At 45.7% G+C, this 27,431-nt stretch overlaps 4 protein-coding genes across 6 annotated transcripts; 1 reads left to right on the forward strand and 3 right to left on the reverse strand.

Moving 5' to 3' along the window:
- Positions 1-1,589: 1,589 nt before the first annotated feature.
- Positions 1,590-4,365, reverse strand: LOC120823064 (RNA-binding protein 4.1). The gene is made up of 4 exons (XM_040183131.2): positions 4,230-4,365; positions 3,300-3,718; positions 2,559-3,205; positions 1,590-2,200 (listed from the first exon to the last, which is right to left on the reverse strand). Exons 2-3 carry the CDS (start codon positions 3,706-3,708, stop codon positions 2,580-2,582), a joined length of 1,035 nt encoding a protein of 344 aa, XP_040039065.2. The 5' UTR covers positions 3,709-3,718; positions 4,230-4,365; the 3' UTR covers positions 1,590-2,200; positions 2,559-2,579.
- A 798-nt stretch (positions 4,366-5,163) lies between these two features.
- tifa (TRAF interacting protein with forkhead associated domain) lies at positions 5,164-6,683 on the forward strand. The gene is made up of 2 exons (XM_040183134.2): positions 5,164-5,715; positions 5,798-6,683. Exon 2 carries the CDS (start codon positions 5,869-5,871, stop codon positions 6,460-6,462), a length of 594 nt encoding a protein of 197 aa, XP_040039068.2. The 5' UTR covers positions 5,164-5,715; positions 5,798-5,868; the 3' UTR covers positions 6,463-6,683.
- A 1,138-nt stretch (positions 6,684-7,821) lies between these two features.
- On the reverse strand, positions 7,822-12,457 carry LOC120823065 (RNA-binding protein 4.1). 3 transcript variants are annotated; one of them, XR_013468171.1, is made up of 6 exons: positions 11,832-11,966; positions 10,942-11,370; positions 10,197-10,847; positions 8,612-8,696; positions 8,293-8,382; positions 7,822-8,215 (listed from the first exon to the last, which is right to left on the reverse strand). XR_013468171.1 is itself a non-coding variant. In XM_040183132.2 (4 exons), the coding sequence occupies exons 2-3, from the start codon at positions 11,348-11,350 to the stop codon at positions 10,219-10,221; spliced, it is 1,038 nt and encodes a 345-aa protein (XP_040039066.1). In that variant the 5' UTR covers positions 11,351-11,370; positions 11,832-12,457; the 3' UTR covers positions 9,334-9,913; positions 10,197-10,218. The 3 variants fall into 3 exon arrangements, 1 of the variants encoding a protein (XP_040039066.1); XR_013468170.1 differs by having other exon boundaries at positions 8,293-8,696; XM_040183132.2 differs by lacking the exons at positions 7,822-8,215; positions 8,293-8,382; positions 8,612-8,696 and adding an exon at positions 9,334-9,913 and having other exon boundaries at positions 11,832-12,457.
- Positions 12,458-14,941: 2,484 nt separating this feature from the next.
- Positions 14,942-26,794, reverse strand: fxr2 (FMR1 autosomal homolog 2). Its single transcript, XM_040183130.2, has 17 exons — positions 26,037-26,794; positions 23,376-23,428; positions 22,554-22,647; positions 21,964-22,035; positions 20,545-20,693; positions 20,352-20,445; positions 19,883-19,999; positions 19,550-19,720; positions 19,370-19,448; positions 19,110-19,267; positions 18,896-18,982; positions 16,979-17,198; positions 16,684-16,863; positions 16,269-16,463; positions 16,021-16,128; positions 15,761-15,849; positions 14,942-15,671 (listed from the first exon to the last, which is right to left on the reverse strand). Exons 1-17 carry the CDS (start codon positions 26,085-26,087, stop codon positions 15,561-15,563), a joined length of 2,028 nt encoding a protein of 675 aa, XP_040039064.1. The 5' UTR covers positions 26,088-26,794; the 3' UTR covers positions 14,942-15,560.
- Between the last annotated feature and the right edge of the window lie 637 nt (positions 26,795-27,431).

Below are 27,431 nucleotides of genomic sequence, written 5' to 3' on the forward strand. Positions count from 1 at the left end.
ACAGGGAACGAGTCTAACACGGCTCATACTTACATTCTTCAATGAAGCAATAGTTGTAACTAAACTCACCAAATGGACATTTTCCTGTGATTCTCTGTGATACACGGACCACGCAACGCCACACCAGGCCTCTGTGGTTCCCCCAACAGCCTCTATAAACCATGTAATACACTTTAGGGTGGACTGTATAGTTCTTTTGAAATGAATATTCTCCCATTAATTCTCTTCTTGGGGAAGAATATAGTGCTGTGATTACGTTAACCGTAACATTAAAAAATAATTAAATTTCATAAAGAATTAAAGTAAAATATTTTAAATGAAGACAAAGTTCCACCCGACTTGACCTTAAGTGTGAATAGTATTTTTCCCACAATTCAAATGGAACTGGTCCTGTAATATCTGTGCAGCTTGTTTCAGGCTCAGCGATAGAGGTGTGAGTTTAAGGGACTGGGACTACGAAAACAGAATTTAGCAGTGATCAAAATAAATCTTACAAAGTATCACCAATCCTCCATATTGAATAAGACTATGAACAAAAAATATATTTCCACTCAAATGAGAATGCACTCATGAACATGTTCTTGTAGGACCAACCAGGTCTGTTCAAAGGGAATCACAAATAACGCAATGCATTAAAAAGCAGAAACAAGATGCTACTCGGGAAAACACTGGAAACTTGTAAAGGCAGTAAATCAGTGAACAGGGACACTGTTTTAGTGATTTACATTTTATTCATACAAGTCAACTTCCAAAAGATCAAACTCAAAGCACAGAATGGTAAATATGTCATCAATTGTGTTCAAATTAGTTTATTTCATTGCCAATGGATTTCATGTTTTATAACATTAACAGCTTAGAAATGTCTGCAAGACAGTGTTGAATTTACTTCAGCTCATGTCCCAGGTCAGACAAACTCTTAATTGGCAAACAAAGTATTCCTGACTGCTTCTCAAAATTTAAACTAACTTAAGCATTCTGCATTCCACTTAACAGCGATGCCTACAAATGGACTATGCATGTAACTTAAGTCTTTCTCCAGAAGACACTGGCTCTAAAGAAAGGAACAGATGAGTGGACAGTTGTGTCTTAATAATTTATACTAACATAGAAAGGGTACATGCGTGTGTGCCGTCTGTGGTACGGTCTGCATCAGTAGTCCTCAAGACTTACCTGTTCACTCTGAAGGTCTGCAGCAGCCTTTGATGTCCTCTCACCCCTGATTCAAGATAAACTAGTCCGCGTTAAGCGACCTCACCTGGTGGGAGTACGGCAGGTGTTGCAGCCTCCTTCACTTTTAGACCTAGAGTGAACAAGGCTCACATGTTTTGCACTAAAAAAGGGGAAAGGTTAAGATGTACGCGGGGAATGAGGAAGGCTGCATTGTTCCAGACAAAGCCAGGAGACAATATTTGAATCAGCGGAAACGATTTCAGCAATTTTTTTTTAAACGTGTTATCACAAATAATGGTATTATTAAATATATGCGATTATCCTTCGGAGGTATTAGTGTTCGAACAAATTCAAGCGGTTACACTGATGAGGGGTTTTTTGAGCGCATGGTAGGAGTTTGGGCACATTTGTGAACAACATTACTGCACAAATCCGTTTATTAAAAACAAGTACGACAATGGACAGGTACATGTGAACGCTTTGCGGTAACTGTCCTAACGACAGGGGCTTTCTACATTTGTAAAACCCACACGTCTTGGCGGTTTGATTTTTTTTTTTTTTACAGCAACACCACATGGCGTTTTTTTTTTATCGATGGGAAAGCGTAACATAAATAGAACCGACGTGCATATTAGAGCTCATTTCAAACATGATTTAGTCCATTTAAATCTACAGTCATAAGTATCGCCTAGTCTGCTGCGGAAATCAGCAGCTTTCTAAGGTCACACACAACATCAGAACACTAATTTTTTTTAACGTAAATAAACTAAATTAAAAAAACGCCTAATTCAGACGTCAAGCATAAAAAAAATACTACAGCACAATGACAAACTAAAACAACCAGAGGAGGGAGGGCGGGAGGACGAGTAAAAACTGTCCCAAATTAATAAAAGAAAAATCAGACGTGGACGTCTGTAATTCGGTTCCTCCTGTGAGCATCGCAGTGGAACGCAACGCGCTCAGCCACAGACGAGAGGATAGTTTCACGAGCATCAGGAGGTGGCGAGCGGCGACGCAGTCGACGACGATCCTGAAAAAAGAGCAAATAACACAAATGAACCGCCTGCAACTGTTGGTAGGAAGCACGCTGTTCCGTCTCAGTGATCTGCATGTGGAGTTCGGTATCGAGACACGGTCACCCAGACCGACCACTTTGTTTGTCGGATTACGTCACAAATTTACTATTTTGATGTTGTTTTTATTTTAGCTGAACCCCAGGTGCACGGCTGTGCATTAGCAACGCATTTGCTACTTCGTACGCATGCTTTTCCAAACCTTGTTTTTCCTCACAGGGACTGGACCAAGCGAAAGGCTGCCTCTGCCTTTACAGGGACGCGTGGCAGATTCAGAGAAGATATGAACACCAGTCTACCAGGACCTATTCTCACCTTCACGTGCCTGGGCCTTGCTTAATAAGCATATCGGGCAGGTGGTGGCGGAGGCAGCCGCTCTGCGTAGGGGTCCCTGGCGCGTGGAACTCCGTATCCCGGGACTCGGGAAACCGGACTGAGTCGAGACCGCTCGTAGGGGTAGCCGTTATTAGCGGGGGGCATTGGCACGGCGGGCGGCCTCCTTAGAGGACTGCGATCTCGGGGGTAGTACGAAGCCGGGGGTGGTGGGAGGGGACGACGCTCATACGGGTCAAGCGGCGAGGGCATAAGACGGTCTCGGGCGACGGCTGAGGGGGGAGGAGGAGGGGCGCCGGCACGCTGGTCCTCATAGGGAGCCATGCCGTACGGACGAGCTCTGTATTTTTCATAGTAATCTACAACGCCGTATCTTTCTCGGTCTCCCTCGTAGGGACGGTCAGGATAAACTGCTCGTCTAGGCGGTGGGGGCGGCAGAGGAGGAGCGGGGTAACCTGGGGGCATGTGGCCGAGGCGACCTCTCATATAGCTGGGTGGGGGAGGCTCGTGCCCCTCTCCTGGGTAGTGAGGAGGCCAATAGCCACCCCTGTCTGGGGGAGGAGGCGGGTAGTCCTCCCGTTCGTCGTGTCTGGGACGGCTCTTAGAAATCTGGACATGGATGCGTTTGCCTTTAAAAAAAAAAGAAAACACAATTATTTGGTTCACTCTGTTAAATGATCATGACCACAGCATTACTGTTTTTTCTTCACAACCCTTTCTGACCTTGAAATTCTGTGTTGTCCATTCCCTTGATGGCATCCATGGCCTCGTCAGAGTTGGACATGTGAACAAAAGCAAAATTCTTGACTACAGCACACTCTGTGACTGAGCCGTACTCTTCAAAGAGAGCGCGGAGCTCGTCGTCTGCGCCCTTTTCTACGTTGGCTACATGCAGTTTGACGGAGCCCTGGTTCTTCCCATGGCTGGCCTCCACATTGATCGGTGTGCCGTGAAGCTTGTGGAGGTGCAGGACCTTAATGGCTTTGGTGGCGGCCTTGCGGTCATCCATGTGGATGAAGGCGTAGTTCTTGATGATGGCACATTCTGTGACTGTGCCGTGCTCAGAAAAGAGTGTCTTGATTTCCTCCTGGTCTGCCTCTCTGGGAAGGTTTCCCACAAAAATCTTCACCATTGTTAGAGGTCTGATTCAGAGCAGAAGAGAGAAAATTCAATGTAGGACTGAGGGGCAAAAACAGATCAAAAATCGCAGATTTGTGAACAGTATGGTGTTAACACTATGAATAAACCGTTTATGTACAAACACATCTTTTCTCTGATACTAGAGCCCCTGGCAGTAAATCAAATTGGCCTGTAAATTTAAAAATGGCGGATGTCAGTTTTACGCTGCAGGTTACAGCCGAAATTCACAAAATGTTTGGTGTGAAAAAACGCCTATGTTGAGTTACTTGTTATTACTATAATACTGTATATACAGACTAAACACATTTACTGGTCCTGGTTAAAGAAAGGTTGGCAGTGCTAGCAGTTAGCTTGCCAGTCACGCTATGACACAAAGCGCCGCTGTCCATACCCGCACAAACGTAACGTTAAGTTATGGCGTTGACCTCAATTACAAATATTCAAGGATTAATACATATTTCGGGATTTGTGATTTATATAAGCAAATACATAGGCTAGTATGCTTAAGTTTACCTTTATATCATGCGCCCTCGACAAATGTATCAAACCGCTTTCGGGAGCTTTCCTTAAACCAAGTCGACTTCCGCTTAGCTTTTCTTCGCAATATCCTGCTCGCCTGCTATGAGCAATGACCCGCCCCCCTCTGCTTCTGATTGGCTAAAGCTCGTTACCTTCCTCCGTTGGATTGGTTAGGTTTAAGCTCAAAGATTGAGATTGGTCATGTTCGATGTAAATATGAAACGGCGAGCCAATCTCGAGGCAGAGGGGGGTGGGTTATTAATTCTTCTTCGCGTGCTTCACAACCAAAATCATCAGTCAACCCATAATATCACCGCCCACTGTGGTTTAACGGATAATGTCAACAAAAGTGTAACTATCGTATCCACCGTGTTTTATGCTGTGGATACCCGTGCTAGCGATTTAGTAATAAGTACCATGTGCGTATTGATTGACTTACATGTAACACATACGTCTCCTTAATTTAGTATGCTGTCGAGTTAAAAAACAAGCCGACAAAACCGGTCATCCTCTAGTTTACTGACCAGATCACCCCAAAATGTAATAATTTACTTCTAGTACAAGTTCGAGTACTTTTTACTTCTTCATTATGCCTGGCATGAACAGAAGTTAGCAATCGTCCTGTGTTAATATGTGACTAGTTAGTTTCCCGCAATTGTTGGTAATGTTTTTCTTTTCTCCAAATCTAGGTGGTGGAAAAAAGGATGACTGAGCACATGTATATATAGAAACTACAGCGTGTTTTTTCTTTCTGTTTCACATTGCATCAGCGAGGGACTTTCTGTTGTGAAATGGAACGTTCACGGGCTGATCTTAAAATTGTATGTTAGAGAACTGCCATGTTTATAATACTTGCACTCAGTCTTGTAATGCAAAATTACTAATTTAGATATAATATAATGATAAAATAAATGCCCAATGCATGTTTTCTCTCTTCGGAACCTGAAATGTATTCAGTTCCAATGATACAAACAGATATATCTGCCAATAACATTTCAGTAGCTTGAAAGGGTCACCAATTTGTCTTAATAAAATATGATTGACATCCAATTGTCTTAATTGAACTGATTTTTTAAAATATATTTTCTATTTCATGACCTATGCAATTAATTTGATTGTTCAATCAAGATGTGAATTGAACTGATGGTCTCCATACAGTTTCAGTTCAGTAGGTATTCAGTGGCAAATTTGTTACTAGAATGACTGACTGAGGAAACTTCCTATTTTGTCTCCAATAGCCTTATTTAGATGTTCGTCGTTCACCTTTTTTAAAATAGTGTTTTTTCCATACTGGCACTTGAAAGCAGCATTGCGATGGGTCTTGTGAAGCTGGCGAAACTAGGAAGATAAGTCAGCAGCTTGAAAACAAAGCAGCGAGGGGAAGCCTCTCCCACAGCAGCACCGTTACTCCGACACGACACATGTTACCTCGCGACTGGGTCAAACGTCTCCTACGTTCAAGTAGAACCTCGACATTCCGGTAAGACACAGCAACTCAGTTTGGACTGGTAAAATACACCGTCTGACTGGATTCCTAAAATGTTCTTCTCCTGTCCCAACAGCCTCTCATCGCAGGAGGTCAACGGGTGAATCTGCCGTCGGCTGATTCCACCAGGAGCTATTCCTCTCCACGATGAATGTGTCCCAGACGATGGAGACGGAGGAGGACCTCCTGACTTGCCTCCACATTAAGCTTTACCACCCTCAGCAGAGTTCCAAGGGCCTTTACGGGCTGCTTCCTCTGGGGACCAAGAGCAGACACTCAGCCGATGAGCCTCTCAGGCTGGGACGTGACGGCCAGGTCTGCACCTTCGCCCTGGTCGACGTCCGGGTGTCCCGCAAACAGCTGGTCCTCCTCGCCTACCGCAGCCCGCAGAGCCCGGACACGCTCTTCTCCGTCCAGAACCTGAGCCAGAGGGGGCGGCTGTCGGTGAACAGCTCCACGCTGGACTACCTGGAAAGGATGGACCTGCCGGACAAGGCCCTGATCCGGTTCGGGGAGTATGAGATGCTGATCGTCCGGGAGTCCGGCGAGGCCAAGGGGAGCTTCGAGGTGGACTTTGAGGTGCTGGCAGTACCTCCGTCCAGGGAGACATGCACAAGTGCGCCCAGTATGACGGCCGTCATGGAGACGGGCGCCCGCATGGTGACCAGCTCCCCAGCAGAACTCAGGGTGGGGCTTCTTGGCCCCCTGGAGACTGATGAGACGATCTTGTGTGATGAGTGATGCCATGTTTTTTTTAAGTTGTTTGCTTTCATCTGCAGCGATACTTTTGTTACTGTGTGTCGTGTGCTATTAGAGCTACAGCAGGCTGGTATGATTCCCCCTTTGAAATCAAAGTATTTTACATATACTGTATATATATATATATATTTTACTCCATGTTTATAGATCAAAAAGCTGTCATCATAATAGCTACTTTCAAATAAACTAAATGCTGTGACTTATTGAAGTGGTTCATTTCAGCATTTTCAACTTGAGCACCTTAAATTGTCTTTTTGTTAAACGCTTAATGCTTATCAGTCACAGGTTTGACTTCTAATCCGGCATCTTAACTCTTTGGTTCGAGCGGTCCCACCTCTTTTCCTCCAAATGTGGCACTTTGTCTTAGTCAGCTGTTCAGTAAAACTACCCACTACCTCAATTTCTCATTTGAAACCAGTATCGTAACAGTCATATTGGCGGTTTGTAACACACTATAGCTTTCAGATAAATATGTAGTGAAGTAATGTGTCAATTTAAGTAGTGGAATTGTGTAGGTTGTGTTGTAAGGACATAGTTCATCCGATGCAGCATGAAATGATGTACAGATGGGAGGGGACCTTCAGTTACGGGAAACCATTTGACTATTGTGAACAAAGTCCAGTTTTATTGGAGAATCTTCAAACATCTCGTTAATTTAACAAGCACGGCAGTAATGGGAGATCTTTATCTCCACCTGGAAGCAGATGACCCTGGTTATTGGAGAACAACCGCACCCTTGAGGAAGCACAATAGCCACGATAGTTCAGAGAATGGTGGTCGGACCGGTCCAGCAAGTCCTATGAGATGACCTCCGGTCAACACCACGTGCGTTTTACCGAAAACAGAGCGCGGCAAAGGGAGGGCGCTCGAAAGGAGAAGCCGCATTTGGACTCCAATGACCAGTGAGCAAACAACCCCTTTCCCCCAACACTTATTCTCTAACACATGAGGGAGGATTTCTTCCCCGCTTCCCCTTAGAGTCACACACAGACCACTTGGTCTTGGAAGTACAATATCTATGGAACCACGGCTGTTTATGTCGGGGGAGGATTGTTGAGCTGCACATTGAGTCGCTCAAGAACTCTGTGCCACGATGGCGTCCTGTTTGGAAGATAGATGCCTTGACTGATCCATAAATAGTACCATTAAGGGAGGGGGACGGGTGTCTCCCCTACGTCGCCTGCTACTTTTCCATATATTCGTTGTGCGAGGGGGGGGGGGGGGGTTGATGCTTGAGTTGATGATTTCTGTATTATTTATTTCTCTATATTCTTGTTAGGAATAAAGAATCCCAAACGAGTTTATGATACTTTTGATTCCTCACAAGGGCTTAACCCACAAATTTTACAAGTTTTTATACTGAATAATGTAATGTACGAACATCTATTAAAAAGTGTATACATTGATCAAAATAAATGCTACAAACATTTCTATGAAATTGTTTTCATACAGTCAGTTTATGAACATGAATATAAAAAATACCGTTTTTGTAGATCATGCCACAAATAACCAACATGGTTTAGCAATACATCAATTCAGCAGATTGGGGCGGTTTGAGGGCCCCGTCAGTTTGAGACGTCTCAAGTTCATAACAGTGAATCCAAATTGGGACCCGTAGGGCGGATCAAACCAGTTATTTTTGGTTTAGTTGGAGAGGGTTTTCCCAGGACTGGAAATTCCCTCTGGATTCCCCAGCCGATGGACAAAACAGTCACTGATGGAGCAAATCCACTTCCTGTAAACAAAAAAGATTCACTTAGAGCTCACCAAATTGATTAGTCTGTTGTGGACAGTGAACTTGTGCTGCTTTACCTTTAAGTGCAGCGACGTCTGGTCACATCTTTCTCCAGATCACGACGCTCAGGCAATTCACTCCAAGGTCGTTGCAGTTGGCCGAGCAGCCTGGAGACACAGTCAAAGATCCCACTCATCACACAATCGCTTTGCTACCTCATACGTAGGATCCATTATTAACAATGTGACTTTTTATCCGGTTCTGGTGCATTTGAATTTTCTGATCTTTAAAATAAATATTCAAACTGCAGCATGAATGCAAAAATACACATGAGGGAGTCAGGAGACAATTTGTCCCATTAGAAAGTATAAATGTAAAAGCTTAAACGATGCCTACCTTTGTTCTCCTTGAGGCTGCACATCTTCCTCCTCCGAGGACTTACCATGATCGATCTGGCATCTCCTGCACTGAGTCTAACAACCTACAAAGAGCAAAAACACTGAGAACACCAACACTGCACACAATTTGTGGTACAATTGTACAGCTGACAATAAAAGACGAGCTGCATGTGGGACTGTGTAGTGCGAACTCAATGACAGAGAAATAAAAGATTCAACTCAATGACTTGAGAGCAGTTGTCGCGAGACGACAGAAACGTGACCTGAACTGATGGGCTTGGCACAAGGCAGGCAACGGTTGCTAAGGACACACGCAGCTCCATGAGAGTCGGGGGCGACGCGCCGCAGCAGATGGACAGGCGTGGAAACGTCAGGATCTAAATCTACGTTTTCTACCGTCAAACATTGGGGCAAATAGTGATGAATTTAACCTTCGTCAACGTCCACGAACAGCTGCTCCGATTAATTATCCCCCGGCCTCCCTCTCGCGTTGCGGCACAAGCTCGGTTGCTCAGGTGAAGGTTACAATGAGAGCATTTGGGAGTCGCAAAACGCTGACCAAACACACCCCACCGTGTGAAAGAAGGACAACTGTGAAGGGTGTGGAGGGTTTAATGCCCAGGTATTACCAAGTACACATCTGGACGGGTGAATGGCGGCCGAGTCGGACGAAAGAGGCGTAGCCCAACGAGGAATGATTTGACAGTTAAAAACGGAGGGTATGGTTTGATTTTTTTATTAAAAACCCTTCAAATGAAAAGCAACGTGTAGAGTAAATAAAACCAAACATAATGGTGCTAGATTCTTTTTTCGCAAGAAAAGAACAAAGTTTAAAAAAAGGAACAAAACAAAACTTTTGATTCGTCATGCCACTACACTGAATAATTGAGGTTGACCAAAGACTAAATGTATATATTTAATTTTGAATGACTTTCCTTATTATGGAAATGATGTCACAGTTTACCAGAGTCCATTTCGAATTAGAAAGATTAAGGAGCGGAGGGCTTTCTGCCATTAACAGTACTGCGTCTCACTGAAATACACCTCAGACAGCAACCTTTCCTGCTAAACAAATTAGTATCTCAATAGTAAAACAAGCAAGAGTAACAGAAGAAGCATAAACAGCTCAGAAAAATACGTGAACTGTAGACATGGAATCATAGGTTTTAAAGTATGGGGGCTGTCTGCAATACAGTATCTTCCAGTAAGTCTCAGGCGAACGCAACGCAATCCGCCAAAGACGAGGGGGATGTATAGCGCCACGCACATCAGCAGACGACGATCTTGTCATATTCTAAACCTGGAAAGAGAGCACACCACACATGTCAAGGAGCGGGTTTTAGTCAGGAGCCGCGCAAGACTGATCTCTGATGTTAAAGCAACAATATATAAGGATTCTATCAGCAATGTTAAAGTTGTTGATTATTGACCTCTTGGCTGGACTAGATCTACAGGAGTTAAGAGCTCTGGCAGATGGTGATGGGTGCAAACGTGGTTCTTTTTCAACTTACTAATCAAGCACATGGACTTTAATTTAGGTACGTAAGCCATCTAGTCAGGATCTGTCCGCTCACTGCTCTCACCTTGACACGCGCTCCTGCGGGCCTAGTAGCCCGCATATCGGGGGGGCGGCGGTGGCGGTGGCGGCTGCGTCCCGTCTGAGAAGGGGTCCCTGGGGCGGGGAGTTGCAAACATCGGCGCTGGATACATCGGAGGCCTGGCCAGCGGGGAGAGCCGGGACCTCTCGTAGGGGTACCCGTTCGTAGCAGACATCGCAGGCGGAGGCGGGGCTCGTCTGATGGGGCTCCGGTCTCTGGCCATGTAGGCGGATGGCGCAGGAGGGGGCCGGTCGTACGGGCTAGGGCCCCCCATTCCGAGGCGTTCCCTGACCAGGGCCGAGGGAGGAGGCGGAGGAGGAGGGTTGGAGCTGGGGCGCCGGTCATCAAAGCCCCCTACGCTGTAAGGACGGGCTCTGTATTTCTCGTAGTAGTCAACCATCCCATAGGGGTCTGCATCGCCGTAGCCACGGTCGGGGTACGGCGCTCGTCTCGGGGGAGGGGGCGGCGGAGGCAGAGGAGGGTATCCCGGCATGCGCTCTCCGTACGGCGGCTCGGGCCGGTCTCCCGGGAAATGAGGCGGATAGTAGCCCCCTCTGCCCGGCGGCGGTGGATATTCCTCGTCCTCGGGTCCCCCTCTGGGTCGGCTTTTTGATACCTGAACGTGTATGCGCTTTCCTAAAAAGAGAGAAAATAAACGCATGTCACCTCCCCCCCCCGAAAAACCTTCCACTCCTTTTCATTTACGGAGTACAATATGGAAATGACCTACCTTGAAAATCGGTGTTATCCAGGCCCTTTATGGCATCCATGGCTTCGTCAGAGTTGTCCATGTGTATGAAGGCAAAGTTCTTGACAATGGCGCACTCTTTGACCGTGCCGTACTCCTCAAACAGCGCGCGGAGCTCATCGTCGAAGCCCTTCTCCACATTGGCGACGTGGAGCTTCACGGGGCCCTGGTTCTTCCCTCGGCTGGGCTCCACGTTGATGGGTCTCCCGTCCAGCTTGAAGAGATGGAGCTCGCGGATGGCTTTGGTGGCGGACTTCCGGTCGTCCATGTGGACGAAGGCATAGTTTTTAAACTTGGCGCTTTCGGTCACTGTGCCATACGGGGTGAACAGAGCTTCAACGTCTTCCTTCCCGGTGTCCTGAGACAGGTTCCCAATGAAGATCTTGACCATGGTTGCTCCAGTTAAGTTCTCTAAAATGCAAAACAAAAACAAAACCGTGTGAGACCACCGTGTATTACGAGCGAGCAACCGGTGAATTCGTAACGTCATCATCAGGAAATAGACCGCGGACAACCCGGGAAAAGCAACAACATGAACCCTTTTCCTTATTGAACTTTAGCCTTTAAATGTAGCAGCTGAACGACTTTAACCACAGCTAACGTATTTAAAAAAGGCGCGAGTACAAGAGGTTTTCGTGTTTTCACTTCCTGGTCAGAGAGATTCTAGTCAGGCTGGTTGCATATGAATGGCTTTTATTAGCAAGCTAGCATTAGCTTAGTTAGCCATTTTGTCTCGTGTGACTAACCGATTTAAATTACGATCGGTCGTTGATATAGTAAGCGGTTACGGTTGAAACACGTTCAATTACTTGTTTGTCTAAGCCAAAGCAACGATTCGGCGGAGGCGTATATTACAAACTAACGCTACTCACCTCTTTCTTCTGTTCGCCGCCACAACGAAGTCGAAACTCCCCACGATAAGATTCAGCGGATTAGCAGCCGGCCATAAAGACACCAGTAGGAATCTGATTGGTGGATGGACGCGTCGCTCTAAAACTAAGGGCTGCGATTGGCTGAAGATTTGAAAAGGTGTTTCATAATGGCTGCTCGCTCAAAAGTTTGCTTTTTCCAACTGTAATCTATGTGTTTATACATTTATACATAAACTATCGTTCGCCACATTACATACGCTCATACATGATTAGCAAGGACTCGACTCGATTGAGTGTATTCCATTGTTCCTGTCAAGACATTTAATATTGCATCTTTAATTATATGTGCGTGTGTGTAACCTTATAGACTGGACCCAAGAGGAATCCTCTCTAACCCTAACTTAAATTATACAGTTAACATAAACATTGTTTATCCTGCCAGTCACTATGTGCTGCCCCTGAATGCCATGTGAGCAGAAAAGACAAAACCACCATATCAAGATATAGCTATTCACAGTAAATCCATGCATGTTAAATTTGAATAAATTACTGGCAACATGTGATATTGTGAAAATAAAGATACTAAAATTAGGTGAATATACAAATTTAACGTTCCTACTTTTTTGTGGAGTCATCGAGCAAAGCAGGTTTTTTTTTGTCCAAAGCAAATCTGACTAGTTATTAATACTAATTGAATGATTCAAATGTAACGTATGCAGCCTCCTCAAAAAGTGCCTGCTGTTTTAAGCCTTCAGGAGGAACGAGGCCTCTGCGAGTCCTCAGTCCCGGTGGGCTTCTGCCGATTAACCCTAAAAGCAAAAAAAAAGTATTCAAGACTGATACTTTCACGGTGATCCTCTACTTGTTTATTTATTGGAAAGGGGCACATTTCTCACCTGTCGTTGAAGTGGAATTTTTCTGTTCTGTGTCGAAAAATGTAATCACATGTTTAAAAAAAAAGAAAAGTAAAATACTCCTGACAAATAGTTCACATGTGCCCGTTATTGCCCTTTTCAGGGTTTGGCATTGAAGACAGAGGGACAGATGACACGTCCAGGGTCTCTCTGGATCCAGAAACTGTCCCAACAGCCACGATCCAGTTAAAGCCTTTCTGATCCCTCTCCAACAACTGGACATCACTCAAGCTTCCATTAACCCGAACGCACGGGTTAATGACTGCAGTAGAATTCATACGAGAGTCTCCAACTGCAAAGCGTTTCCATTAGCCGCGGCTCGGCTGCTTGGGCCTAAATTAAGAATAAACTGTTCAGAAAAGATGTATACCAAACATTGAAAAGTCCTTTATTGCCATCAGAACATGAGTGAGAAAACCAGAGACAAAAATCTGACAAGAGTGAGGAGTCGACTGTACAACCAGCGCGCACACACGCACACACACACGCACGTCTTTCAATAGGACGCAAGGGGTACAGATACACAAGGATAGACCGTACTCACACTGAGGTATAAAGGTAAACACAAACACCAGATAGGGGCTTCGTCCTCCACTCACACACATGCGACTGAACCGGGGTACAAAGACTCAAGTGCTCGTTCATTCTTAATAAAATCACAATATACGGGCGAGCAGAAATGTACGACAGCAGCATCTGGGTCATCTCAACCACAATCCCTTTCACCTGTTTCTCTAAACCTTTGGTCATGTGGACGCCTGCTTGTCGAGCACAACGTTGCCCTCCTAAAAAAAAGGTAATACTTTGTGAGACTCCGACCACTTGAGAGCGAAGGGACAGTGTTCCTTCCTGAATCCTATCCACCGTTAAAAACGAGGGCCTTCTTGACGGATCGTGGGGGGCGTATGGGGCGGTCGCACTGTATTTGTCACAAGTCACAAATAGCGTCTCGCTTTTCAAGATTGAGTTTCTATGTTAGTTGGACATTCAATGTGTACATTAGCAGCAATTCTAGTGAATGGAACAATGGCTTGGTAAGTCAGATTAATAACACCCTTTCCTCATGCACAGGACAGGCACCACTTAATACTCGTTAACGAAATACCATGCACGATAGAAAAATAGACTGCAAACTCACAAGACATACAAATCAAAGTTCGTCTCCAGAGAAGAGGTTGATTTCACTTAAATCTTTTATTTCATGTTTTTTTTCTAAGATGTGGAAATAGCAACAAAAAAAACAACAACCTTGTGAGCGGTAACCAAGACAACAGTAACAACATGAGCAGAGAGCCGCCGAGTTTTCCGACATCCTCTCGTGCTCCCGCTTGTCAACCCAAAGCCGCCAGGTACAAGACCGACACCTCGCTCGTTTTGTTCGTTTTTTCCTGCCGCCGACCTCCACTTGGCGCCACGCAGGTGAACACGTCGACTTGCGCCCGCGCCGGGTGTGTGTGCATGAATGCATGTGTCCTGCCAGTGTGGGCCTGTGTGTCTTCGTGGCTCTCGTGTTATTTTAAGCTATCCCGATCCCCAGTCAAGAACCCCTAACCCCCCCGCCCTCCCCCGTCCACTAGCAGCACCCGTGCCCAGAAAGGTGGTCGCCCTTGTGTGCATCTGGAGCGGTGCGCTGCAGTGGTTTATCAAGACACTAGTGTGGCTGGAAGCTAGCACCGCCGCCACAGAGAAAGAGGCACGGTATAGTTCTCTTTAAGTCTAAATCTACAGTTCAAGTCTGCCCTCGGTCTGGTCTCAGCCTGTCCTGTCCCGTCCCGTCCCTTCCTGCCAGGGAGCCGCCCTGGACCCTCAAACGACCCCACCCCTGGCCCGTCAACAAGATCACCGTGCGACCCGCCGCGCTTAGTTACCTCATCCCTCTCAGTTTTGTTTTGCGAAATATCTCCACTGTGCACACACACAAACACACATATGTACGCGTCCATGTACGAAGGCACGTTGACCCCTAAGCCGTCCACCCTACACGGAATGAGCGCCTTGAATTTCGTGTTTGGCACGGACTTCTTTTCGCCTTGCGTTGGCTAACCACCCTTTCGTTTTCCTCTATTCACTCATTTTACTCCTCTGTTCTCTTTTCAGACCCCCACCCACTACCTCTAAAAAACAACTAAACCTGGTACAACACCTCGCGCTTTTTTCTTCCTCTTGGGAAACAAAAACAAACTTAAATGAAAAAGCTCGAGTTTTTATTTTATTTTTATTTTTTTCAAATTCAAGGCACAATGTCTATCAATATCCCGATCGGTCTGTCTGCCTCCACCCAGGTTCAGTGTGCGGACATCGCGTCACATAAGCTATTGAACTGTCTGCTTGTACGCCGCTCCCTACAGCTTACATCCCTCTCAACTGCACTTTAAGAGACGCGACTGTTTTGGTTGAGAGAGCGACCCGCCGAGTCCAAACCAGTGATAAACAATGAACGAAAATACACAAATAAAGACAACCGTTTCAAAAACAAAAAAAAAAAAAAGTCTCGTCCTGTTTCTCGTATTTCAGTATTTTAAAAATCAAGTCATATCCACCAGCTCTTTTTGGCAAGCTAGTTTTTTTTTTCTTTTCTTTTTTTTTAAATAAGCACTAAGTACTGATAGATAGGATAGCATACACCGTTAACGTGTGTTTTTAAGTAGATGCGTTTGTCGTTTTTTTGTACTTTTTCCACTCATAGTATGAATTCAGGTATTTTGTCAGGTACTTTTCACTCATCAGTTTAAGGTTTAAGTTAATGCAAGCAGGGACAGAGTTTGCCATGGAGTCTTGCTCTAGACTTGGGTTCGCGAGGGGCACGGCCATCTCCTTACGAGACCCCGTTGACCAAGGCCAGGGTCTCGCTAGTTGAGCTCATGCCTTTGTTAGGGGAACCCTTTGAGGGTGTTGGCTCATCCTTAGTGGCACTGGTCCCGTTCTCCTGGGGAAGAAAAAGTTTGGGGATAACAGTGAGGGTCTGATTTATATGAATAAACTGAGGCGGGGTTCAATGTTTGTTCCAGCCTGTACCTTGGGCTCTGGGCCATTGTGGTTTTCCTTCTGCGGCAGGTTCTCTCTACTCTGGGACTCTGCACGGGATATGTAGTCAGCAACAGACACTGGAAACATGGGGATCTGTTAGAACACTCGCTGGGGGTGAGCACACAGCAGATGGGAGTCAAAATGCCTCGGTGCCGCTTTAAGAAAGGCCGCGGCCATCCAATAGAGGGCCATCACATCATGTTCATCCTGAAGAGGAAAATGGTAACCAGTGTAAGCTGGCGACTCACCACTTTCTGCTGTCTGTCTGTCACGGCTGGCTGAACCGCCATCTGGGCGGTTGCCACGGTTACGACGGCGACGGCTTCTGTTGCGGCGCTGAGGTCGGGCCTCGTCATCTAACAGTCAAATGAGAAAACAAGGAAATCAAATCGCCTGCTTCCATCAACAAGCGTTGGGCTTTTAATAGCAGAGATTTGAAGTGCGCATTTCTGTTTTTCAACGAATGACGAGTATACGGCACGACGGTACTGCTCACCCATTCCGTTCTCGCTGGGACCGGCCTGGTTGTCCGACTCTGTGGCGGCGTCCATCACGCTGGGCTCCTGGTCGTTGCGGCGACGGCGGGAGCGTCTGCGGCGTTCTCCTGCCACGCCGTCAGCAATGTCTGTATCGGCCAGCTCTCCCTCACCCTCCAGCAGGGAGTACGGGTTACTATCTGGGTCCTTTAGCACTGGATACAACACAACATTGTTATTGCAACCCATCCGCTCTCATGTGTATTTGTCTACATCAGATTTTTCACACAGACTGACTGACTGACTGACTGACTGACTGAATTTGGACCATATTGTGAATCTCCTTGGGCAACATTATACTTTGAGTTTATATCACATCCTAAGTGGACTACAGGTTAAACGATCATTAGTAATCTGAACAAAGGCTTTACATACCTGAGCTGATGGAGTTGGAGGGCTTGGATGCTGGCCCTCCACGGCCTCGTCCTGAGTTAGCGCCTCGGCCCCTGCCGCCGCGTCGGGAGCCTCTTTCATCACCACCAATGCCGCGGGGGCGCTGCTCTCGCTCGCCAACCTCCTCCGGCTCAGAAGCATTAGACAGTTCAGAGTTTGTGCCTGGATCGAGCAGGGACAAGGAATGTGATGGGAAAAAAAAAAAAAAACATGAGGCCATGACAGACTCTTCTTCCATTTGGCACATCACTCTCAAACGTGTCACCCTCATCCTCACCATATCCGGAGTACTGGCCGTTGGAGGGCCTGCGCCCTCTCCCGCGGCCTCCATAGGTGCGTGAGGTGTGGAGTGAGTTTGTGCTGTCATCGGTCAGGTAGCCTTTCTCCCGCTCTACACCGGGGCCCCCGGTTCGAGTGGGAGGAGCCCGGTACCCAACCCCGATCTGGCGGAGCTGCTCGTCAATCTGGAGACGCTCCAGGCGCAGCTGCTCCACCTCCTGCAGGGACGCGGACATAAATGTAGACTGTGTCCATTTCTGAGCCGGTTGTACCATCCCCAACATCAAGTAAAACACACGATTCCTAAGCACCTTGCAGAACAGGTTGACTGAGACCAGTTTCAGTTTGACAAAAGTTGTGTGTAGAGCTTCCACGGTATGCAGATTCTCAGACCAACGAGCATCCACCACAATGGTGCCATGGTGTTAAATCATCTGCTGTGGACCCGGGCGTGCTCTGTGCTGGTTATTACGTCCCCATGCCACTAAGTGGCAGTAATGCGTAAACTTACTGACCAGGTAAAGGCTGGCTTCTGCGACGTTGCGTCAACGCACTCGTTTCAATTTATGGTTCTAAAGTCTTGCGTGTGGTGCAGTGCAATTCACCTCCAGAACAACAGGCGGAGTGACGTGTTTTTGTTGAAGACGACCTAGAGAGTCGCGTCTATTTATTTGTTTGTTTATTTATTTATCTATCATAGACCTTATTGCCCCGTGCATCGCCACTGCTGCTTTTCATCGCGGACACATTTGTCCTGTATTTTCCTCCACAACTTTGTGCACCTCTCGACCGGCGTTTGCGGAGATCTTCCTCCGTGAATCCAACACGCTTATACAAGCCGCCAATGGTCACATTTACGGATTTCTTCCGACAAAAGTTCATAAATCTGATCCGTTCTCTCGTAAACATTCTTCATTTTAATAATGGCGGTATCGGGCTATGAAAGCGGAAATGTGAGACTCCGTAAAGGATGTAGTTAGCGGACCAATCGCAGCCTGGTGCGCTGCGGGAGGCTTGCGTTGCTTGCGTCACTTTCGACGCAAGCCTAGAAAAATGGCTCGACCCACGCAAGGAGGTGTGAAAAGCGACACAAGGGACACGCAAGGGTCTGCGTCTGCGTCACTCTGAAAATGCAGAAGCATAAACTAGGCTTAAGACTTGACAAATTCAGCCCACTCGGAAAAAAAAAAAAAAAACATCAGTACGGAGCACCTGACAGATGCAGAGTGAAAACGATGTATGCTCACTTTTGAAACTTTTTGGACATTTTAAAACTGAATACAAAAGGTATACAAAAGGGGCCAGTTAGCTTTTTTTTTTTTTTTAAATGTCCAGCAAGGCTGCATATGCAATCTACATTAATGAGGCCGTCTTGGCTTCGTCCTCTAATGGCTAGTTTGGGTTTGGAATTTGGAGGAGGGGGTCTCCGTTCACGGTGTGACAGCTGCCTCCACCAACGACAGCTGAGCCTCAAGGAAGGCGTAAGCAAGTGACGCAAGCCGGGGGTCTGCTGTTATTTTTGGAAGCTGAGGGTCCAGATAGCTGGTAATCTAAACTCTCTGTACCCTTCACCCCATCCCAGAGAGAGAGGAGCTATTTATAAAAGTACATGAGGTAGGGGCAAAACGAGGTGCTCTCAGCAGCTTTCCTCATGTGGTGTTGAGCAGGGGAGAAACAGGTGAGTGACCAATATGTCCTCGCCGCACACATGTCATAAAGCACTAGTGTGTCTGAGGAACACGTTCCCTCACCTACTGTCGAGATATTCAGAGGACAAACGGAACCAAAGTCTGCGATGTACAGAAGACAAATTCTCTTTGCATGCAGTTCTATTTAATGTGACGTTTTCTGATTGACAGGAACAGAGGAAAGGCTAGTGCCGCCATCTGCTGGTGAATGTGAAAGATTTACTAACCTGGAGGTAGGACACATGGTACTCCAACAGAGCCTGCGCATTGCTGATGTTCTCTTTAGTTCCCACGAACACAAAGGGAACCAGGCCCTGTTAAAACACAAGGGCAGATGAAGAGCTGAGTTTCAAAAAACAGCCCAAAGGACTTCTGCACTTTGCTGCAGTGTTTACGCTTTGATCTCGGGAGGGGAATTGGGGAAGGAGACGGTCAAGTCACCTCCTTGCTGCTGGCAGTGTCGTCCCTGACCGGCGCTGGCCTGCCTCCCTCCTCCCGGGGAAGCTTCTTGTCGTTGTCTCCCTCAATCCGCACCCGGACCACACCCGACTTGTCCACAATCTCCTGGATGACTTTGCCACTTTTGCCGATGACTTTACCTGCGTAACAGAGAAAAGCGAAGAAATAGAATGTAAGGATAAGAGAGTGTATACGCATAGTGCTGTGGCGTGTGTCGAGCAGGACATAATGAGCTCACTCACCAACAAGGTTCCTGGGTACATGAAAGTAGTCTTCTTTGAATTCCAGAAACTCTCTAGCCTGCTTTACTGCCTCTGGTGACTGCAACACAACACAACTATTAGGCCAGACTCCATGACCGTATACAACATTGGGACAAAGAACTGAGACAAAATGGCACACAAGCTATTTTAGCGGCATACCTCTCCGTAGATTCTGAATGTGCAGCTTTCCTCCTCCAATTCGATGGCTGTGACACCGGGCACCTTCCTTGCCTGCTGGATGTTGGCACCATGGGAACCGATGGCTAGGCCCATCAGGTCCTCCCTGACCTTCACCTCCTCCTGGTATGCTGATGCTAACTGCTTACTTGTCTGGGAGGGGAGGAAACACACAAGTGGTTTGTGTGAAAATGTACAAAGAACTAGGCCTAAATGGTTGACTTGGTTTTTTCAATGACAAACATCCACACGTATAGGCTAAATTAAATCGTCCAAAAGATGTGTGCATAAAAAAAAAATACAGTGTAGGTTTACCTCCAAGTGTTTGGTGGCTTCTTCGTTGCGGGACATAAGCATTAGTTTGGTACGGATGCTTCGGAAATGCATGTCGCTCAGAAGAGATGCACGCTTTACTGTGGTTTCATTGGTAGACTGGGGAAAAGGGATAAAGTTAGAATACATGTTATTCATGTCATGTATAATTCAAGTTTTTAAATCCCAGTTTATGAATAGAAATGTATTCAGAACCATATGGAATCTTTAATAAGCCCAAAGTGGGCAAAAATAGGCTAAGAATTTTGTCAATGTATTTCTTTTGCCAAAAAAAGAGGAGAAGCCCAAAAGAAAGACAGGCTGGATTTAAACACACACATCTACAGTGGAGTTACGACGGGTCCATAGTACAATTTACAGTACAACATAGTACAATCAGTGGATGTGTCACAAGGCCATTCACTTGTTCATGAGGTGAGACCCAGCTGAAGTGTGTATTCTGACTACTAACCAGCACAATGAGTTCGTGTGTTTGGGCACTGTAGAAGATGCAGTTGGCTCCGATTGCTTTCCTGAACTCTTTGTGAATGTTGTCATTTTCACAGCTGTCAATAAAAAACAACCACAGGAGAATCAGCTTCGTCACAGATGCTGATGTTAATTAAAAAAAGAATGGATCTTCAGGGTGTAAACTTGAAACTCACATGTCCCTCAGATCTTCTGGGATGGGGATGGGGACCTTGTGAAAGGAATTTCGAGAAGAAGGGCTGTTGGGGTTGAGGGGCCTGATGCGCTCCGCTGTGACAATCTCGTTATATGTGGCGTCGCATGCGGCGTATTCTATCACGTAGAACTGAAAACGGCCCACAAGAGAGATTTTTTTAACAATGTAGACAGAAATGTCAAGACAGATGAATGTTGGATAGACAAAATGATCAATGTGAATTGAAAAAAAGAAAGCCAAGATTTACAGAGGAGCACTGCTGAATTCAATCTAAATAAAAAAAGAAACTCAGCTGTCAATTTAAGGATTCATTGACGTCAGTTCTCAAATTAAAAATGAATTTATGTCCGCTGTCAAGTTAAGAAATTACATTTCACATCAAAATATATTCATTCATCTTGTGAATTGAGCTACACTCTTATCCTCATTTTTTCTTTTTTTTAATGGAAAAACAAAACAAAACAAGGTACCAGAGTGCGATGCAAGGACAGAAAAAGAGTAACCGAGGATAGAGTGAGGCAGCGAGATGAACATTGCACTCTCCATGCTCAACAGGACAGAATTAAAGCAATCAGTCAATGCTTGACATTCCTGCAGGCTCTTATCAGACTGCTCCAAATAACAGGACTACACCAGCAGCGTGTCCCCCTGGCACAATATCACTACAGCGCTGTCCTTTGCCGGATCCCGCTGACCCCGTTTAACCTGCAGCTCGGGCTGCTGGTGACGAAGAGCCAGTTCCGGGTTTCGCATATTACAAACGAAGAAATACGTCAACTGTGCCAGCTGCAAATCTATTTAGTCGCGAGAAGTCAGTGTGAAGAAAAAGCACTGTGTAATTGTAAATATAATTTCAAGGCACAACGTCAGACCACATGAGGACAAACGGGCTCTTTAAGCTCATTGCCGTGCGTTTCTACAGGCCTGTAGCCTGTCGATGCAGCAGTACTCAGCGCAATAAAACGTTACTGGCAATAGAACAAAACACTGACGGTAAAGCAAACGATATTGGCTACATAATAAATATTGAGAGCCAGAGGAAGCTTGTCTGTAAATATTAATAATTATGAAATAGCTCAAGGACTTATTAAGCGCCAGGAGCTAAAGCTCAGGATCGGACAGGTCCTTTAGCGCGTTGGTGTTTTCACAGCATTCAAGGCACTGTGAAGTCAAGAAGACCACATTAAAAAACAACTGCTTTGCAAGCATGCTGTTCTTTGTAATGTGCAAAGAAGAACACAATAAAAACACTGAGCGTTGTTTAAGTGAATGGAGCGTTGCAGAGGTGGAAAAGATATGAAATCCCCATCAAGACAAAAACGTGTATATAAAGTGGAGTTAGTTTTCCTCTGTCTCCATATATTTTGTTTAACAGTTGTGATCCGTGGTTCGTACTTACTTCTCCCTTCATCATACGGACTCTGGCCAGCCACCAGCCACATGGCTCCTGCTCGTTGGCCCTCGAGTAAACCTGCGAGGAGATACATAGTGAATTACACACCGTAACCGTACTTCAAAACTATTTGTAGTGGGAAGTAAGATGAGATGGCAGTGAATTTACATTGACTGCAAAGACACACAGGATGGTGTCTGCCTACTGTTGTACGCCACAGAGAATATGCAGGACATGAGTTAGAGGTAAATGGTAGAGGCAGAATTATTGAATAACACTAAGACTCAAGTGCACAACTTTTAAAAGTTACAGCTGATTGTACAAAATGAAAGTTATATATTCTTCAACTGTTTCATGTTCAATATCCATATAGCAAGGGATGATAATGATCAAACGCTCCAAATAAATGAAGATTTATTACAGGATATCAACAGCCAGATAAATACTTTTTTATTTTAGATTTTTACTAAATGAGCGGCATCATAACTGTACTGAAAAGGGGAGTTAAAAGTGAATTCAAGCAAATGATGGTGAGGTGTGAACCAAAGCCTCGAGTCAGGAGGTTAGTGAGAACTCAGGTGCGAACTCGGCCTTACCTCCACCTCCTCTCCTTCACCAATATCCTTGTTGTATTCGGCTGGAGGAGGCAACCGCACATCGCTGAAGGGCAACTGTCGCTCTGGCTGCCAGCTAAAGGAAGACAGAAAAAACAAAAACAAAACTTAACGTTACGTTGTTTAAGCGGTCTATTAACCAGCCGCCGCTGTTCAGAACACAAATGGACATGATGAAAACAAAAAGGTTTACTGTGTATTAAAATCTGTGTCTGCACAGTGATTTATTATGTACATTATATCATGATATTTACATTTCAACTAGAAACCTGCTCGACAAGCCCGGCTCAGTCAGTATTGAAATCTAAAAAAAGCAGATGCTAATTTTCATTGAGTATTCATTGTATAAAATATGCTACTCTGACAACTCCATGTGCTCAGAAAGTAAAAGGAGAAAGGGTGGGAGGGGGGGTGGGGTGGACACAGGCCACTAGACTGCCACCCCACCCACCCTGCATACCTTGGGGGACTATTTTTAGGGGCACCCTGCTCTACAAGCTGCGATAAAGACGGACCAGGGGGATGGGCGGGTAGTGCAAAAGGACAGTAGGTGGGGCTATGAGCGAATTCTGTCAACTGGCAAGGGCAAGAGGGATCCGAGCAGGAGGTAAAATAAAAATAAAAAAATAAAACAGTTAAGAGACGTGTATGGACAGCTGCAGGGTAAGTAAGGGTGCTGAAGAGGACCATTTTGAATGCGTGGGTGTAGCTGGGCGCACTCGTCGTAACTCAATTACTACCAGTCGAGATTCATTTTCCCCACGTAGGGTCTATTTATCATGAAGCAGGCGTACAGAAACTTACTTGTTTTCAAAAACAATTGATAGCGAGTCTTCGTGGACATCTTTGATGTAACCCTGGGGGAAAAGCAGAGACGCACATTTTTATTCCCATGAATACTTCAAAACAGACCATTTGATTCTACAAGTATACCATGCAGCACAGCTGACTTGTACGCCATGCTAGACCGATACTGTGACTGTTGCCAAAAATGAGCATCTGAGGGTTTTTTGGAAGCCGAGACGTTTCATCACAGACACAATTCTCTGGCTGCAAATTCTGTGCTGGATAAAACGTAACAATGAACGCTGACTCCTCCTGACAGCCTGGAAGTTTCTAACACACTCACAGTATTAAAATGCATGAGCTTTATTTATTGGTTCAGTGGGAATGATTACTGTAGTTTTTCCAAGAGGCATTTTCATGAGGGCAATCTCCACACCTAGCCTGCATGGATATCCTGTGCAAGACAGCGACAACTACTACTAGAGAGATCACTTAAGCATCTGTCCATCATGGCCCTCCGTAAATCGGTCACAGCACGCCCTAAACTTTGACCGACAAGCCCCCACCACCACGCAACGGCGAGCTGGGAGGAAATCGGTGGGTGTGGCACGTCTCTCAGTGTGACAGTACCTTATATGGGACAGAAACCCATGCAGCCATACATGCTTTTGGGATACTGCCGTCAGTAGTCCCAAATGCATGTATGGCTGTCGGAGTGGGGGTGTAGATTCACCTGCTGTGAAGGTGCTGCCTTTGCACTGACAGCGCTGGCTAGGGTTTCAGCCTGGGTCATGGGGGAAAAGTGAGAGTAGCCACATTGTGATTTTTCTTTCCATACCTTTTCAGCATTCCAATAGCCGTGCTGAGATGGTCCCAGTTATTGGCCTAGACAAGCATTTTTCCATAAAAACCCAGCAATGGCGACAGATCTGACTGAAAGTGGGGTCTTCTTCTCCTTTGCAGGGGTCACATTAGAAGACCTCTGCATGTGCATGTTATGCCAGGTCAAAGGGCAGGCAAGACCTCGGTCTAACGGGACATGACTGGTAGAACGGTGGGGGCAGAGAGGGGTCCTATTAAGCTTTGTATTGATGTTGCCTCAACCACAGGCCAGCAGCCATATGCAGGTCCACGTGGTGAGCAAGACATTTTGGGAGCAGAGGAGACAGGTTTGCAACCTTCCTGTACCAAAAAAAAACAAAAAACGATTGCCACGCTTATAATAAAATCAAATTGACTGTGCCAAACCTAAGATTGTCATTCTTTGCAAGGTGCTTAGTCAAAAGATCAATGTGTACTTGCAATTAGCAGAACACACAACTGTAATCCTCGTGTTTGCTTCCACGTGCTTGCTAGTGCAAAGGATGGAGCTTTGGGCTATACGAGACCGAGTTTCCTCACAGGTGCTGTATCGCCCTGACAGGTTCATAATTATGATCCATATCCATATTGTCTCTGTCAGTCTCACAATACCAGTAAGGTAAATGAAGTGCATTCAAACAGCACATTTGAATTTACTCAATTACAACAGGAAAAAGGAAACTCTACTTGGAATAGGATATTTCGAATGTCAAACATTTAAATGTCCATCTCATTGACACCCACAAAATGAGAGCTGTGAGATAATGGAGGTAGTAGGGAGGAGTGGGAGAGTTCATTCATGCCAGAGCTAAACTGTCACCCTGTAAAACAGAACGACAGGTGAAGCACCATGTGGGGAGTAAATATAGGCTCCTCTGTGAACCACCATGCGGTCGCTCGACTATCTGAACACCCAAAGACAGAGAAGAGTAGCACATAGAGAAAACTAAGCGCATTGTAATAAGATGAGTCACAATGGTTATGGCTAGAAAGCAGGGAGAGGATTTAAATTGAGATTATCTATTTTATGAAATCCCAGAATCTATAATGTTCAAATCCATGTGACTGAGAAACAAACACTTATGCTTAAGAAGTCTTTTAAAAATATGAACATATAGATTTAGGACCACAGATTGGGCATCTTAATTTGATGTTTGAAAAGAACATATAGATTTAGGACCACAAATTGGGCATCTTAATTTGATGTTTGAAAAGAAGCTGTGAGACAGCGGCAATAAAATCTTGAAGTCACGTGTCTAGACAGTTTCTTTTGAAAATGAGGCAGAATTGAAACAGAAACATACTCTTAATACTTCTTTGGAAGCGCAATACACAGAAGCCCTGAGATCCCGTCGTTAAGGGATAAAAAGGGTATGAGGTAGCCTGTGTGCGCTCTGACATATCATCTCACCATCCTTGCACAACAGCTGTCTGATTTGAAGCTGGCTTCATTAATAAATGCTTCAAGACAAAGCAACATGCAAAGAAAAACGCCATGACGAAACTGGGAATAATCGTCCTTTGTTGTGCGCTCTGTGAATATTGACTTGTTTAAAAAAACAACAGAATATAGGCCATACATGGGGATGTCAAGTGCACTAGCTTAACAGCTAGCTGGAGCTAGCTACCCACCCCACAATGGCCAACGGTAACGGAACGCAAAACCATCCCCTTTTGTCAAAACTGGACCTGAGCTGATATCCGTCAAACGGCTTGCGTTAAGCGGGACCCGGGCTCAGGAAAACGAAACCTAACAGCTCACACCGAAACAAAACTTTCAAATGGGACAACTAGTAACTACGACTGTAACCAGGTTACCTTGTAGAAGGCCCCATTCGAGCCGCGAACTTCCACGGCCAGCCCGTCCATACTTGTCGGTAGTTCCCCACAGCTGAGCTTGTCTGTAGCCGTTACGACTCCCGGCGAGTCGGGTACCGCAACCACCCCCAGCTTCGCTGGCCCTTCGCCGCTCACCGGCCGCTTGTGGATTTCCAGTGTTTCTGGTGGTGGGACAGGGGCAGAGGTGAAGGGTTGGGGAGATGGGTGTGATGGTGCCAACTAACGCAACGCAGACGGTGTCCCCGGCAGCAGCTAGTTCGGAGGCTCCGTGGTCCGTTGGTCGTCTGAAAATGGGATTTGGTGCTCGCGAGCTGAAAGGCACCGCCACGAGCAACGTTCGGCTTCGACTTGCGCGAGGTGGAGAAGCAAGCTAATAATGCTATGGCAGGACGATGCTAGCTGATGGGTAATTAGCTGGGAGGCTAACTATCAACACCTTGATCCCGTCCGTTTTCAGGGATGCTAGCTGGCTAGCATTTGATAGCCCGGTTGCGTTTGTTGGTTGTGCGTGTGGCGCAGTCGTTACGTTGAATAATTTCACAGAAGTCGTCTGCGGGGGTCGTTTCTTCAGTCTGTGGTGCAATTTTCATTCGCGTTTCTTTCCCGAAAGGCGTTTCAGATGCACAGCCGCCCGGCGACTCCTACTCCAACTACCCGTCCCCAAAAACACACGCCGATAGATTGAATCGGAGTGGTACTGAATGACCACAAACACCCCACCCCTCCGTGACAAAACCCCGCCCATTAGGGAAACCAGGATCATGATTGGTCAAAGACCTTCGCAATCAACACTAGCTTTTGTTAATTGGTTTAGAAAATAAGGGCTGGTCCATACCGGTGACCAATAAAATCCACGGATATGCATCCTGGCATACTCCATTGGTATGTCACCGTGTCAGTTATTATTTTATTGAAATCAACTGGCTCACATATCTAATTTTGCCCACTCATTGATGAGTGAGGACCAGCCATAGTGTAAACAGCATTACAGTGACGTTAATGCACATATGATGAACCAAGCATGAATTATATTATGCTTGCAACACACATTTTCCTTGAAAATGTAAAGCCCTACACTGCGCTGTGCTTTTTACAATTATACATTGTTATTCAATAATTAAGTTTGCACTTCTATTTTTAGTGTACACAAGTCTAATCCATTTACCTGCATCTTTCTATCTGCCCTACTCCCCAATTGTTATTTTCTATTCTTGTGTAAGACACTTTAAAAAAGTAAAATTCCTTGTCAGGGTCTGACCCAAAACTAAAAGTAAAGTATAAAACTGTGTGGGTAAGGCTGGATAGTACCAGGAATGTAGCACCAAAAAGACGGACATGGCCAAAGACTGTTACAAAGAAACTGCTGAGAGAAGT

Source organism: Gasterosteus aculeatus, chromosome 7 (genome assembly GCF_964276395.1).
Source record: "Gasterosteus aculeatus chromosome 7, fGasAcu3.hap1.1, whole genome shotgun sequence".
Classification (NCBI taxonomy): domain Eukaryota; kingdom Metazoa; phylum Chordata; class Actinopteri; order Perciformes; family Gasterosteidae; genus Gasterosteus; species Gasterosteus aculeatus.